This window comes from Carya illinoinensis, chromosome 3 (assembly GCF_018687715.1).
Source record: "Carya illinoinensis cultivar Pawnee chromosome 3, C.illinoinensisPawnee_v1, whole genome shotgun sequence".
Taxonomy (NCBI): Eukaryota; Viridiplantae; Streptophyta; class Magnoliopsida; order Fagales; family Juglandaceae; genus Carya; species Carya illinoinensis.
Window position 1 is genome coordinate 55,240,048 of NC_056754.1, and position 16,893 is coordinate 55,256,940.

The 16,893-nt window shown below is 37.1% G+C and overlaps 1 protein-coding gene across 1 annotated transcript; it reads right to left on the minus strand.

The window, feature by feature from the left end:
• Positions 1-2,220: 2,220 nt before the first annotated feature.
• LOC122305446 (F-box protein At3g07870) lies at positions 2,221-3,983 on the minus strand. Its single transcript, XM_043117999.1, has one exon. The coding sequence runs from the start codon at positions 3,691-3,693 to the stop codon at positions 2,485-2,487; it is 1,209 nt and encodes a 402-aa protein (XP_042973933.1). The 5' UTR covers positions 3,694-3,983; the 3' UTR covers positions 2,221-2,484.
• Positions 3,984-16,893: the final 12,910 nt, after the last annotated feature.

The following is a 16,893-nucleotide window of genomic DNA, read 5'->3' on the forward strand; positions in this document are numbered from 1 at the left end:
GTGATGTCCATTTTCTCATCTCAGTCCTGAACTTATTTTGAAGATGTTCTATTAAGATGCTCACTCATTTATAATAAGCATTCTTACATTTAATATAGATGAGAAAAAGTTGGCTTTATGTTGGGTAAGTTGGATTTAAAGTGGCTTAGACCAGGAGAATAACTTCATTCTCTGCTTTAGGAATTAAGATAGTGGCCTAGAGAAAGTATGGCGGCAGTGTTAGATTTCTTCTCATTTTATTAATCAGATTTATTCCCCTTTTTCAGGCTTGGATTTTAATTTTCAACCTGAAGAATCTTGATGGTATATCTGGTAGAGCAGTACAAGGTGAGCCCATATCATAGCATAAATTTCATCGCTGAATAGTTCTGCATACTGAGCTTAAATATGAACATTGAAGCTTCATCAGATTTGAAATTTTATTAGCATACATGACGCAAATTTCAACATCCAAAAAATTTGCAGAACACTCGGATTCTGTCTAATCTGTGTGGGTGGAAGCCAGTAAATCAGTTTGATCCCACAATTTGATATTGGTTTTTCAAAATCTGAATGCTATATTTAACATTTCCCTTACTGTTTATGAGTTCTTGTGAGGAAGTTGAGAAAACTACAAAGAAGGAAATGGTGGTATATTCGATCTTTGGAAGTGGATGCAGCAGATATAGCATGTGAATTCAACATAATCTGGGAAACTAAGAAGGAAGTGGGTGCAATGAATATACCTGAATGGAGGTGGACTTGGGGGCACAGGAGAGGGAGAATATTGAGAGAACTAAGGATCTTTTTACTCATAAAGAAATCATTGCAAATCTTTATATTTTTCTTAAAGGTTGCTTGACATCAAATATGAAATCAGAATTTGGAGGAAATTTAGCACCTAAATTTCCATATAGAAGTTGTACTGACTTTCTTGCAGGCTTGAAGCTTTGAATAGCACAGCATTTAGACCTGCCACATTATGATACTGGAAAGAGCTCAGATATGGTCCAGTTTTATCCTTCTGCTCTAGACAAAACAAAAAAGCAGAACTTGAATTTTGATCAACATGCATTCCGATCTCTCCCCAACCTTCAACCGCTTCCTAACAACAGAATGTGTCACTCAACCAAGTTTGATACCATAACCATTACATCACCATACCCAACCTTGCAGAAGGATAACTCATGCTCATTTCTTGTGTCAAAATCCACCATCTCACATATCTTCCTTCCTTTAACTTGTGAACCTTTTAGCTGTTCAACACTTCAACTTCTAGATAGTAGATAACGAGTTCTACTTCAGCAGCTCTAGTGAATTTAAACATTCGGTCAAGACCAATGGTATCTTTTATTTTATTTTATTTTTTCATTTTTTTTTCTCTACATATACACACTTGTATATATATTTCCATTGCCCCACATCCACAAATTGGTCCCTCATGCTTCTTCCAAGTCTTATTCTTAATAGTCTTTTTAGATGCTCGCCAAATTTAAGATACGGAAGAAATTCATATTGAGAGGCTTTTTTTCCCTAGTATACTGTGCAGTCACCGCTTTAACAGGAAAACGAACACTTAGTGGCTTAATCTTCTTTACTTTCCATGATCTCAGGAGTAATTTACAAATCTGTACTGATAGGAAGCATGCTCTGAGCATGATCTCACTAGGTAATCATGCTTGTTCAACCAAGGAGAACCTAAGATGGGACCTAATTTGGTTGCCAATTCTCTCATTGGTCGTGTTGCTTCTAAACTACTAGTCTAAAGCTAAGATGCTGCACTAACAAATTGGCACTATTGGGAAATCTGTAAAGCAGGCACGCCAATGTTCACTGAATTCTAGCTGGTTAGAAAGAAGGGGCAAAGCAGGAAGCAACATAAAATAGATGACTAGAAAAGAAGGGCAACTGGTGGGGAGGGAAAAAAAAGGTTTCTTTTACTGAGCACAGAGAATTCTGAAAATGAACTAGAGCAAAAAGAGTCAGAAGTTGTGGCTAAATATTCCATTGCAATGATACAAAAACATTCATGCTGTTTCAAGAGCAATTGACGTGGTATATTTATTCCTGAGCATTCACATTATGTTTGTGTCAAGGCATGCATAAGAACGTTCACAAGGTGTGACAGTAATAATTTTCTCTCACCACTTATTGTCTATTGCTTTTTCTTTGGGTTAGGGGTGGATTAGGAAGGACTAGCTTTACATTCATTGTTAAAAAAAAAAAAGGCATACCGAAAAATTGAAGGTAATGTGACGGATCTTCACTACATGTAATTGGATTTACACATTTATGACTTCAATTTTACAATCACGGATCTCAGATGTCACATTCATATGCTCACAGTCACATACCTGCGAGGCATTGGTGATGGAAATGCAAAACCTGATCAAAAAGAGGGAGCCAATATACAGAAAATAACGAATGGTCGATTTCAGTTAGAAGCAAACTATGAGGGAAAGAACCATCACCCAATTTTAACCATTTTGGCACTTCTAGCATCAATCAAATCCAGTTGAGGCTACCCACATGAACAACTGCTTGAAACCACTTAGGTATAGCCTGATACATAAGGTCTTTAAATTTCCCACTTACTGGATCGTAGGAGACCAGAGCTCTGCTTTTGTACTCCAATAAGATCTCGCCATTCTTCAAGATGCATAGAACGCGAACAGGCCGGCCTTTGCAAATAATCTTAGAAATCTTGAAAGATTGATTCACCTCCTTTTCAAGTCCCTTAGGCACGTAGTTTCCTATGCTGAATTTCTTGTTCCAAGACTCCTTCACACCGTACTCTCTCATTACCCAAATCTCCATTCTCCCATAGTTGCAATAAACAGCAGAAAGGCAACCTCCTAGAACCACCAGATGATACTTGCGCCTGTTTAAAGTATAGCAATCAGGTGTTAGGACTTCCTGGAATTGCTCTTCTGCTAAGTCAAACGAGATGATGCTGCGCCTTGGGCTGTATCTGCGAGGCCTAGTGACCCAATGAAGTCTTCCATTAACCAAGACTTGTGATGGAGACTGAAGAAGATGATAAGCAACCTGTCCCTTACTTCTCCAGTTTGAGCAACCCAAAGTGAAAATCTGAACATCTGACTTCATGTTATTGAGTCTATAGGCACGCCGATTACCACCTCTATCTGTATTCTTATAATAGACTATCCTAATCACCTTGTATTCCTTGGTCGTGGGGTGAAACCCGAATCCAAAAACTAATTCTTCATTCAAGTATTGTATGGATTTAGGAAGCTCTTGGTAATTACTGGTGAAAGGGTTATATATGTAGAGGGCATCACTAAATAATGAATCAGATAAGCAGAGCAAACCATTACATGAGCCTACCACATCAAACTCGGGCATCGCACTCCAGAACGGCACACGAAGCTTTTTCACCTTTTCCTTCTTTTCGATGCAAGCTGGGAGCTCTACAAAGTAAAGATGGTTCTTGAGAGGATAATCGCAGTGGAAGATGAGGCATGGATTGTTCTCAGCCATGCGTGTACCGTGCATACTAACAAGATCAGGATCTCCTGCTAACTTGCTCCAACCTTTGCATACTGACTTGAATTGCACCAAGGATGACACAGGAAGCCCTGAAACTATATCGAGGATCAGTTCGTGTGGGAGACTTTCCATTCTGCTTGGTTGTGGTTCTCCTTCTACCTTTCTTCTCTTTCTTTTGCTCTCTTTCTCAAAATCCGAGTCCATGACTAACTGAAGTTTTACAATACAAAGGAAGACACACAAGAGTAAAGTTCCCGAGGGAGGAAGAAGGCCTGCAAAAGGAGCCTGCCGATCAAAAATTTAGTCTTTGATAAGATCAAATTAATATTCAAAGAGACGGAAACCACAAGGAAATTGTGGGAGAGCCAAAGTTGAATAATTTTCTTGGAAGAGAGGTTGGCTTTCGCTTTCCTTACAGTGAAAACGAAACAAAGTTCCCATGTCATCGAATTGGTGGCCTTATTGTCAGTGACCCACCAGTATAAAAGTCTTCAATAACAACAAAAAATGCTCTCTTTACCTCTACTTTGGCGAATATTTTGTATAAGATAAACGTATTCTTTTTCCTTTCTTTCAATATTGTATGTGTACCCAAATGTTCAAAATTTCATTACCCTTTTCTAGTTACTTGGGTGCTTCTTCAATCCGGTGAGACGATCATCCTTATGAAAATTTTTCTAGCAGGGGTCCCATATATATAATTATCACAAAAGACATTTTGTTAAGAGAAAAGTCAATAAAGACAGTATATGCAATGTACCGAGACACCAAACATGATCAAATGACAAGACAAATGAAGAGCATCTCTTCCAACATAGCCAACTAGAACTACAGAAGAGCCCAAAAAGACCATTATGGCATCCCCCCTACAATGAAATTTAATAAAAATCCCGCTACAAGATGTCAAGAACCAAGTTAATTTAGATTGTTAGGCAATGGGATGCTAAAATGACAGATTAAGAGAGCATGCCGGATAAGCTTCCAGAGAATTCTGAGTGTATTTAAAGACCTTCGTCGCTTTTAAGCATCATTTCGAAAACAAAGCATGTGACTTCCAAGATGGTGAAAAAAGGGGTTCATTATTTACTTCATGCAACAAAAGTTTTCTCCTTCAATCTCCAAAATAGTTCTTTAGATTCTCCAAGAAAGCAGGTACTTCCTAATTCCAGTGCATGATAGCAGATTTGGTGATGATTTTTTTTTTAAAGTTATTTAGCAGGAAATAGGATTTCACAAACTTTTACCCGATCAAGCAGCAAGTTGATTAATCCACATGGATACTAGTTAAAAATACAAGTATGAATCTGTCAAAATGGGAAAACCTGCTTTGCTGTTTTCACCTAATTATAGTCGACCTTTCCACATGCACTTATTGGATTGTGAAATACATAAAAGGAAAACTTGTCCAATTGGATTTGGACAAGTTTAGTTAGTAATTGTCATGTAAACATTTTCGCAGGTGACCTGTGCTAAACTACCAACTCTCCCCCTAGTTTTTCCTGATATTTTTCTTTTCTTTTCTTTTGGACACCCCATCTTCCCTAGTTTTTAAAACCAAAATAATGGCCACCATCCCACTAATCTCAAAAGTCAACAGTGCGTTCTGTACTTTGGTATGGCATCTTTCTCTTTATATTATTTTGTCTCAGAAAAGTATCATCTCATTTTCACCGGCTCAGGGACTTAAAGATAAATTTAGAATAATTATATTATCCTTAACCTCTCACGACCCGTGATGGAGAATTTCAGGCTATGCAAGTTTCATACATACATGCATATGTACATACATACCCCCAATAACATGGTTGCAAACTAAAGAGGCTTATCAGTTTTGTTATCAAATCAGCATAGAACACCACTACCTGAATCCAAGTTATGTCAACGAGAATACCTCTTGGGAGCTATTCGAAAAAAATGACCAGTTTGGATTGTAAATTAATGAGAATTCAATGATTTTTCTGCATCAAAATTAGTGCGTTAATAATTTAGGTAATTCAAAGAATAGTAAGAAAAAAGGGGGTTGAATTGCAGTAGGTAGCTATTCCTCAAGAAATTATCATCCTAATTACCAATAAATTCTCACAACTCAGTTGAATCATTTTGTCAACTTAAATAGCTTACTGCTTCGTTATCAAACTGAGGTTATACCATAAAAAGGAGCAGTTTCCTTGGTTGCAAGTTTGCCATTTTATCTCACAAAGTGAATAAGATAAAGAATAAAAATTAGAAAAGCAACAAAATCTTCAGCAGCAAGAAAATCTCACTGAATTCACATTCTACCAGATTTCATTGTTTTTTTTCAGAAAAGAATAGGACATATCTTGGCTGCTTGCTAAATTTCAGAGGACTGCAGAAAAAAACAGAGTGCAAATAACTCTGCAATGTCACATAAAATTAAATAAAAAATCCCCTTAAATACAAGATTCAATTTGTTTCCATAGGAAGCCAAATAAGTAATGCATTATTTAGTCACAGTAAATGAAGGATGATGGATTAGAACTGAGTCAACCAACATGTTGAAATTGTAGCTTTTGGAATGTACCACCTGTGCAGAAAATAAGGGAAATGAATGCTGCACAAGGACATTTAATTATTACCCATTGAAATATGGTCACCAGCAGTATTTCAAAGACCTGACAAACCACATCATATATTGTCACGGACAACATTTCCTTGATGCCATAATCTTTCCTCACAATTACGTCAAAATACAATGGACTGAGGAAAATCGCATTCAGACTGCCTGGCTGGGTCGTGAAGCATGCCATAGTCCGCTGTCAGAGTGGGGGAGGATGTGGAATTCAACACAAGGGTTCCCTCAACGCTAGATGGTATTCCTGTCTAAGTACCAAAGAAGGCCCATTAGTGAAAGCCTATTACCATCCCCATAAACCTACTTCCTCACAAATCACCTTCCTGCAATCTCATTCATTACAGAACATAAAATATTTATTTATCCTTACTGATCATCAAAACACAGATCGGATTTCTTTCTTCTGAGGGCTTTGCTTCAAGGTCTAGCAGTACCGTGTCACTGCAGCCATTGTAAAACATCTAGAAGTAGCTAAAGACAACCTCATTCACATGAAATGAAGGAGAAAGTGGAAGATGATATCATATATGTCTAATTACAAGCCTGATCCTGATCAGCAAGTATATCTAATTATTAAGTGGAAGATTGATCTTGTATTGTTCAATCTCTAAACTAGAAGTCTAGAAACAAACCCACCACCAAACCCAGCACCAGCTATTCTAGAAGTGTAATGTACTCTCTTAAAATGGGGTTACACACATATATGAGGTCCTCCTTATCAGCTTCACAAAAGCAAAGCAACCCTTTTGGCTAGGAATTCACAAAACCAAATTCAGAGTCGGGGGGATTCGCTTTCTTAAGCTTAAATCCTTGATTCACGACAATCGGTTTTGTCGACATACGAAGGTCAGACAAGTGGAGCATTAATCTTGGTTTTCCTCGATCGCTTGCGAATAATTCTAAGCAAGAGGCTGATGGGTGGTCTCGATAGATGCAAACTTACAGAATGAAAAACAAGAATATCCATGACGGGTTGGGATGGCAAATCTTGTAGAGTAAATGGTCTCTCACCCAGTACAAAGCAAATTCTTCGTGTTTGCTTAGTTCAGAGTACAGAAATATTTACATGTATACATGGTTCAATGGTGAGGATAGGACTTAAATCTTAGATTTCGAGAGTTTTTGACTTTTTGTGGTCCTTGTTCAAAAATTCATGATTAAAAAGGAATTTACAGTCCAAGGTGCTACTTTTGGTTCTAAATATTGTCTTTTACCAAGAGCTCTCTCAGGATTATTTAAATGTAAAAAAAATTATACTATTTAGCAATAAGGACAACAAAATTATCCACATGGATTATACAAAGTGTAGCTACAGTAAATTTTAGCTTTTTAGCTACAGTAATTCTAAAACTAAAACTAAATTTGATGTATGTTGTAAAATAACATTGTAAAATTGTATGACCACCTTGAGCTAGCCGTCAAATGTACAGTGTATAGTGCCAGTATAGTACTGCATAGTAACTGACATAGTAAATGGCCGACATCGCACAGTGTGCATAGTGCCAGCATAGTACTGCATAGTAACTGGCATAGTAAATGGCCGACATCGCACAGTGCGCATAGTGCCAGCATAGTATTGCATAGTAACCGGCATAGTAAATGGCCGACATCGCACAGTGCATAGTGCCAGCATAGTACTGCATAGTAAACATGCACAGTGCCAGCATAGTACTGCATAGTAACTTGCATAGTTCCCTTTGTACGCCTATATATATCGTTGAATTCTTTAAGAAATTTATAAGTTTCATAACTTCTCTGAGTTCTATCTCTCTCTCTCTCTCCTTTCGATAGTTTGATAACACGTTATCAGCACGAGAGTTCTGACGATCTTGAAGCTAATAGTCCTCTACTTCAAGTAAGTCTTTCAATATATTTTTTTATAGTTTTCAAAATGAATATGAAATATTAAACATACTTATGTTCTTGATTTATATATGTAGAAAATGTCAAATCTTACAAAATTGGAATTCGTTGCTCTTGACATTTCTGGGAAAAATTATTTATCTTGGATCCTTGATGCTGAGATCCATCTGGATGCAATGAACCTGGGAGATACAATTAAAGAAGGAAATCAAGGGTCCCTGCAGGACCGTGCTAAGGCAATGATTTTCCTTCGGCACCATCTTCATGAAGAATTAAAAACTGAGTATCTAACGGTGAAAAATCCACTTATTTTGTGGAATGATTTAAGGGAGAGATATGAACACCAGAAAACTGTAATCCTCCCAAAAGCTCGTCATGATTGGATGCACCTGAGGTTGCAAGACTTCAAGAGTGTTAGTGAGTATAACTCTGCACTCTTTAAAATTAGCTCGCTATTGAAATTATGTGGTGAAAAAGTCACTGATGATGACTTGTTAGAGAAGACATATACTACTTTTCATGCCTCGAATGTGCTCCTGCAGCAGCAGTATCGAGAGCGAAAGTTCAAGAAATATTCTGAACTTATATCTTGTCTTCTATTAGCTGAGCAAAATAATGAGCTTTTATTAAGAAATCACCAGTCACGTCCTACTGGTTCTATATCATTCCCTGAAGTGAATGGTACTAGATTTACATCATTCCCAGAAGCGAATGGTGCATCTTTTCAAAGAAAAAGAGGGCGTGGACGTGGTAAGAAAAACTATAGAAGTGGAGGTCCTAGAAGTGACCACACTAAAAGGAAAAATAATAGATATACACCGTACCACCAGAAGTGGTTCAACTCAGAAAAGGGCAAAGGTCCTCAAAATAAATTTGTAAAGAAATATGAAGATGAATGCCATAGATGTGGTATGACTGGACATTGGTCTCGTATCTGTCGTACAGCTAAACACTTGGTTGACTTATACCAATCTTCCATAAAAGAAAAAACAAAGAAATTTGAAACAAATTTTGCTGAACCATCATATGCTTTAAATTCTATAGATGGAGAAGATATTACAAGTCTTGATGTTTCTGATTTATTTGAGGATTCTAGTGGTAGAGTTGATCATGGAAGTGTTCCTTTTTAATTAATGTATTACCTTTATATTATTGTAAAATATTTTTATTCTGTAATGTTTTTTTTAGTAATGAAAGTTTTATATATTTTGTAGAATCATGAGTCTTATTGATGAACTTTCTATCTCCGAGATGAATAATAAAGATGTATGTCTGGCTAACAGTGCTACAACTCACACAATTCTTAAGGATAAAAAATATTTTCAAAATCTAACATTGAGTAAAGCTTATGTTCATACCATCTCCGGTTCATCGAATCTAATTGAAGGCTCCGGAAGAGCTTATATTGTGTTGCCTAATGGCACCAAATTTTGCATTGATGATGCTCTATTTTCTTCACAATCCAGAAGAAATTTATTAAGTTTTAAAGATATACGTCGTAATGGTTGTCATATTGAAACCATTAACGAAGACGATAAAGAGCATCTTCTCATTACTAAAATAATTTCGAACCAGAAGCTCGTATTAGAAAAACTGCCTGCCCTCTCATCTGGATTGTATTATACAAAAATGAGAACAATTGAATCACATGTTGTAATGCACCAGAAGTGCATTGATCCCAAAATATTTATGACTTGGCATGATCGCCTTGGACATCCGGGATCAATAATGATGAGACGAATAATTGATAATTCGTATGGGCATCCCCTAAAGAATCAGAAGATTATCTTACCCAATGAATATCCATGCTCTGCATGTTCTCAAGGTAAATTGATTATCAAACCATCTATCTCAAAGGTTGGTTTTGAATCTCCATCGTTTTTACAAAGGATTCATGGAGATATATGTGGGTCTATTCAACCATCAAGTGGACCGTTCAGATATTTTATGGTTTTAATTGATGCATCAAGTCGATGGTCACATGTTTGTTTACTTTCCACTAGAAATGCTGCATTTGCTAAACTTCTTGCACAAATAATTAAGCTACGAGCACAATTCCCTGACTATCCAATTAAAACTATTCGATTGGATAATGCAGGAGAATTTACATCTCAAGCTTTTGATAATTATTGCATGTCAATAGGAATAGATGTTGAACATCCAGTTGCCCACACACATACTCAAAATGGTTTAGCTGAATCATTGATTAAAAGGCTTCAGCTAATCGCTAGACCTTTACTCATGAAATCAAATCTTCCTATTTCTACTTGGGGACATGCTATAATTCATGCAGCATCATTAATTCGAGTTAGACCATCAGCATATCACAAATATTCACCATTACAGCTTGCATTTGGTCAGCAACCAAATATTTCTCATCTTCGTACTTTTGGATGTACTGTATATGTTCCAATTGCACCTCCACAACGTACAAAGATGGGCCCTCAACGTAGACTTGGGATATATGTTGGGTTTGATTCTCCATCTATTATCAGATACCTTGAGCCTCTTACAGGGGATATGTTTAAGGCACGTTTTGAGGATTGTCATTTTGACGAATCCATTTTTCCAACAATGGGTAATGAGAAGTCGGTGCCTGAAGTACGACAAACATTGTGTAATGAGAAGTCGGTGCCTGAAGCACGACAAGAAATTACTTGGGAAAATAAAGCTCTTTCCTAATTTGATCCTCGTACAAAAGAATGTAATCTAGAGGTTCAAAAGATTATTCATTTGCAAAGTGTTGCAAACCAATTACCGGATGCATTTACTGACACTAAAGGTGTGGTAAAATCATATATTCCTGCTGTTAATGTTCCAGCAAGGATTGCAGTCCCTGAAGGACAAGTTGCCAAAATAGCAATAGGCGAGTCTAAGATACGCCTGAAGCGTGGACGGCCTATTGGTGCTAAGGACAAAATTCCTCGAAAGAGGAAAATACAAAATGAATTTGGTACTCCTGAAGAGTCCATACCAACACAGGCCATAAGAGTAATTGATGCTCATGAAGAGAGTAAATCTCCTGAGAAAGAACCTCCTGAAGAGGTATTTCATGAAATGTCTTCCCTTGAAGAGGGACAGGTACCTGAAAATAACGAGATCTCGATACATTTCATGAATACAGGAGAAATTTTGAATAGAAATAAAACTGTTGTCGACAACATATTCTCATATAAAATGGCTCTTGACATTACCAGAAGTAATGAAGAAATTGAGCCAAGAACTGTCGAAGAATGTCGACGTAGAGATGACTGGCCAAAATGAAAATCAGCTATTGAAGCTGAATTAAACTCGCTAGCAAAGCGAGAGGTCTTTGGACCAATTATACAAACACCAAAGGGTGTAATACCCGTTGGATATAAATGGGTATTTATACGTAAACGTAATGAAAGTAATGAAATTGTGCGATATAAAGCACGACTTGTTGCACAAGGTTTCCTGCAGAAACCGGGGATTGATTATGAGGAAACATACTCTCCTGTTATGGATGCAATCACATTCAGATATTTGATTAGTTTGGCAGTTATAAAAAGATTGGATATGCAGTTGATGGATGTGGTCACCGCATATTTATATGGATCATTAGATCATGATATATATATGAAAATCCCTGAAGGATATAAAATGCCTGAAGCTTCTAATCTGAGTACATCCAGAAGTATGTATTCTATTAAGCTTCAAAGATCTTTATATGGGTTAAAACAATCCGGACGCATGTGGTATAAACGCCTTAGCGAATACCTATTGAAAGAAGGATTTGAGAATAATCCCATATGCCCATGTGTTTTTATTAAGAAATCAGACTCCGGATTTGTTATTATTGCGGTTTATGTTGATGATCTAAATCTTGTTGGAACTCCTGAAGAGATCAGAAGAACTGCTACATATTTAAAGAATGAATTTGAAATGAAAGATATTGGCAAAACGAAATTTTGTCTCGGCCTGCAGCTCGAGCATTTGCCAAATGGAATTCTCATTCATCAATCAAATTATACAGAGAAAGTCTTGAAACACTTTTACATGGACAAAGCTCATCCCCTGAGTACTCCAATGGTTGTTCGATCACTTGATGTGCAGAAGGATCCATTTCGTCCTTGTGAAGACAATGAAGAAATTATTGGTTCTGAAATACCTTATCTCAGTGCAATTGGAGCCCTGATGTATCTTGCAAATTGCACTCGGCCTGATATTGCATTTTCAGTTAATTTACTTGCAAGATATAGTTCCGCACCAACTCGAAGACATTGGAATGGCATTAAACATATCCTTCGATACCTTCGAGGTACAGTTGATATGGGATTATTTTATCAATATGGTTCAAGTCCACAATTAGTTGGATATGCAGATGCAGGTTATCTTTCAGATCCACACAGAGGTAGATCTCAGACTGGATATGCATTTACTTATGGAAATTCTGCTATATCATGGAGATCTGTCAAACAAACACTATCTGCTACATCTTCAAATCACTCAGAGATCATTGCAATTCATGAAACAAGTCGAGAATGCATTTGGCTAAGATCAATGATCCAACATATTCAAGAAAAGTGTGGTCTTCCAGTGATTAATGATAGTCCAACAACTTTATACGAAGATAATGCTGCTTGTATTGCTCAAATTAGAGGAGGATATATCAAAGGTGATAGAACCAAACATATTTCACCTAAATTCTTTTATACTCATGAACTTCAAGAAAAAGGTGAAATTAAAGTCAAGCAGATACGATCAAGCGATAATCTGGCAGATTTATTCACAAAAGCATTACCAACTGCAACATTTAAGAAGATTGTGCAGAACATTGGAATGCGGAGACTTGAAGACCTTTTATCATGCACTTTTCAGGGGGAGTAACGTCTTGAAGACTTATGCTGATTGTACTCTTTTTCCTTCGCTAAGGTTTTATCCCACTGGGTTTTCCTTCGCAAGGTTTTAATGAGGCAATCTTAAAGCATTTTACGGTATACATGAATATTGTACTCTTTTTCCTTCGCCATTGGTTTTTCCCCACAGGGTTTTTCCTTGGCAAGGTTTTAACGAGGCATATTCATTATATGTGGTCATCCAAAGGGGGAGTGTTGTAAAATAACATTGTAAAATTGTATGACCACCTTGAGCTAGCCGTCAAATGCACAGTGCATAGTGCCAGCATAGTACTGCATAGTAACTGGCATAGTAAATGGCCGACATCGCACAGTGTGCATAGTGCCAGCATAGTACTGCATAGTAACTGGCATAATAAATGGCCGACATCGCACAGTGCGCATAGTGCCAGCATAGTACTGCATAGTAACCGGCATAGTAAATGGCCGACATCGCACAGTGCATAGTGCCAGCATAGTACTGCATAGTAAACATGCACAGTGCCAGCATAGTACTGCATAGTAACTTGCATAGTTCCCTTTGTATGCCTATATATATCGTTGAATTCTTTAAGAAATTCATAAGTTTCATAACTTCTCTGAGTTCTATCTCTCTCTCTCTCTCTCCTTTCGATAGTTTGATAACAATGTATACTTAAATCTTTATCTTATTATTTCTTTTATAACTCTCTCTGTTCCGGGTACCTCTATTAAACTATGCACCAAATTTTATGGGTTGATTTGTGCACACTATTTTGCATCAAGTGCCCATATTTTGATGAACTATATAGTACATGTCCATTAACCAATTAAATAAATAAGAATATGATTAATAATTAACATATAATATGTAGAATAGTAAAATATGATAAAATTAAATAAATTAATAATTAAAAAATTAAAATTATTTTAATTATTAATTATTGATTACTATATAATGAATAAATGGATAATATAATGTGAAAATTTGACGTGAATAATCAAAAATAAATTTATCTTATATTATTTTATTATTATATAAAGAAAAAATAGCTATTCCAATATAAGAACTTATGTGAATGGAATAACCAAAAATAAAATTGATCTCATATTCATAAAAAATGTCATTTAACGTTTGCTAATCTATTGATGATGCTCTCAGCTTTGGTTGAATACAATTTTTGTTTTGAAATTTAGACTTTGTAAGGGATTGTACCCAATTGTCGGCAGTGTCATTGTAGAAAATACCCATATTGTGCAGGTTGGCTTTGTTGATGTTGTGTTTAGCAATCTAAGCAGTTTCATGAAGGCTTAATGTCGAAACCTACAACCAAGAAGTAGAGTGGGTTTCAAGGTGGTCCGGGATCCCTTTGATGCCAAAGTCAGACGGTGTTTTATATGTAAGTTATGGAGAAAAGTGAAAGTAAAATAGGAAGAAGAAGTCAAACCCCCTCCCTCCCAATGGGGGTGAGGGTATATATACCTGACTCGGGCTTGGTCACCAAAAGAGATTGTGGGGTGTCAGCCTGTACTCAGGTTAAACTTGCTGTTAGCGTCTTTGCCAGGTAGCAGTGTGTCAGGCCAAAGTCGTGCCGACCTTTGGCACCCCAGGAAGCATGTCGAGGTAGGTGTTGTTCTCGTCCTTGTTTGTAGGATCCTGTTAGCCACTTAGGTGTAAGACGGGTCTTGACCATGGCATGCCCTCCAGGTACCTCGCGGCCGGGTTGGACTCGGTGCTCAGGCTTCCTGGATAGGCCTTGGTGCAACTCCTTTCTTGCTCTTGGGCCTAGGGCCTCCTTGTATCTCTCGGCCTGAACCTGTTGGGCCCAGACTGGTCTCGGGAATAGTCCCCCTCACATATATTAATCAGGTGTTGCCCTGTCTAAAAGAGAAGCTATGGCAAAGATGGTCAAGCCACAAGGTTAGAAGACAATTCTGTCACGCAAACACAAAAAAACACACAAACCGAAGTTTATAGCCTTTTTAGAGCAACAAAACATGTCTGCTAGCAAGATATTCTATGTTTAATTGGCCTCCTTAATTGAAGGATATTATATTTTGGCACATGAAGGAGAGTGGAGTAATAGGACAAATTATGGGCCTATTTCAAGCGGGTCATGGTTTATAAAATGCTTAATCTATCATCATTATTAAAATGGCTGCAGGAATGCAGCCTGTAATACCACACATAAAGTCAACATGTATCACTCTCATAATCTGGTTCCAAACCCAAAACATGATGTTTTGTACATTCAGCTAGCTCAATTCTTTTTTTACTCAAACTAGCCTTTATGTTGGAAGAGGCCAATTAGTAAATCCAGGCAAGTTTTATATGTTCTATTACACATCTTGGATACCTTAATGTAGTAATAATAATAGCAATGGAAATTTAAACATGCTCGCCATCTCCAAAACAAGTGAATTCTACCATTTCCAGGAGGAGGCCGAGATCAAATTATTTCTAACTTGGCCAGAGTCCAGTGGTAAGAACAGTAACTGTCATTCATGTTACCACGCAGATATTCCCCAAAGCCATACTGATTTCCTCATGGCGGGGTCCAATGTCTGAAACGGAGAGGGGAAATTACAGCCAACTCACTCTTCCCTTCATCTTTGAGGTGAATTGCTGACCACTTTTTATCTCAAGGAAAACAATAGATATAGATCCCAGGAAGTTGGTGATATTCAATTAGAACACTTTGAACTAATGATTAGTATGTATTTGGTACAAATATGTACTCCCTAGAATCAAAATGAGTGGTAAAAAAATGCCTAAAAATGATGGGCATGATACTCCACTACACAAGTGCCCCAACGTCGTACGTCTTATATATTTGTAGTCATGGACGCATGCTAGTACCATTTTGTTAATTTGAAAATATTTTCTGCCGTTACACGTTGTTCAATTTAAAGTTGCATGCTTAGTCTGTAAAAAGTGTAACATGAGTTGGTGGTTTATGCAACGCAGCCGCTCAAGGATTATTCTGGATGTCGTGCTTTTCAGAGAGATGATTTAGGTACTTTTCTTTGAATCTTTTGCTTTGGCAATATTCTCTTTCTTTTCCCATTGTATTCTAATTTGTAATCAATGCTTTATCTATTTTGTTCACACCTTTCTGTTATTTTTGGACGAGTAAGGTAATCTTATTCAAAAATTAGGAAAGACAGCAATTAACAACAGAAATACAGCATAACTTAAGGTACAAGAGAACAGTGGTCCTTCAAAGGGAACAAACAAAACCAGTACAGCAATTTGCACAGCCGGAAACATCTAGTGCAGCAACCAGTATTAAAAGCAGCTGGAACAAATAAAACCATTCCCACCACCAACACAGAAGGTTTGCATTTCCACCACAATAGCTAGGCCTAACATAACCTTTCCACCACGAACAGCACAAGGCTGCACTAAAAACTAGCATTAAGTTTGCCATCAAAGAAGAGAGTACATCCACTACAGGGGACAGAGAACCCAGCCACAACCACACCAATTTTTGAAAGCAATGCTAGCACTTCAAAATGAGCCACCAACCAGCATTACTCCAGAACAATAGAAGCAAATGATCCACACAACCATAAGTAAGAGCAGTCCAATAAGAAGGCAAAGGGGCATCCCACCTAGATCAGACCTACCAGAACTAATAAAGAACAACTTACTTTTCCAGAACAAAAGGCTCAAAGATAAAAGATTATTAATGCCAACAAAGAGTTAAGGGGTAGTTTAATTGGCTGAATTGATCCCTTTATATTTTCAAAAATATTAGATCATTAGTGCCATGCAAAGACTGATTCTCAAACAAGAGGCCGGTCAGAGATTTAAGTAACTTGATCAGATCAGAGATTTAAGCTAGAAACATTAAACTGATGTAACCTCAATATATATTTTTCCAGTCCTGAAAAAGTTGGGTATTTGGCATGATTGCTTCTACCGTCTATTTTGGACTCAAAGCACCCGTTGATTTTTAAGCACAGAGGTAGTATTGCGGCCCAAGCCCTGGAAGGGAGTATATATATGGCCAGTAATATACTCGTCATAAATTTCTATTAATGCTTTTGTCAACGATATCTATATATGGCATTAAATATTTATGATTGTAAATAGCAGTAGTTGTA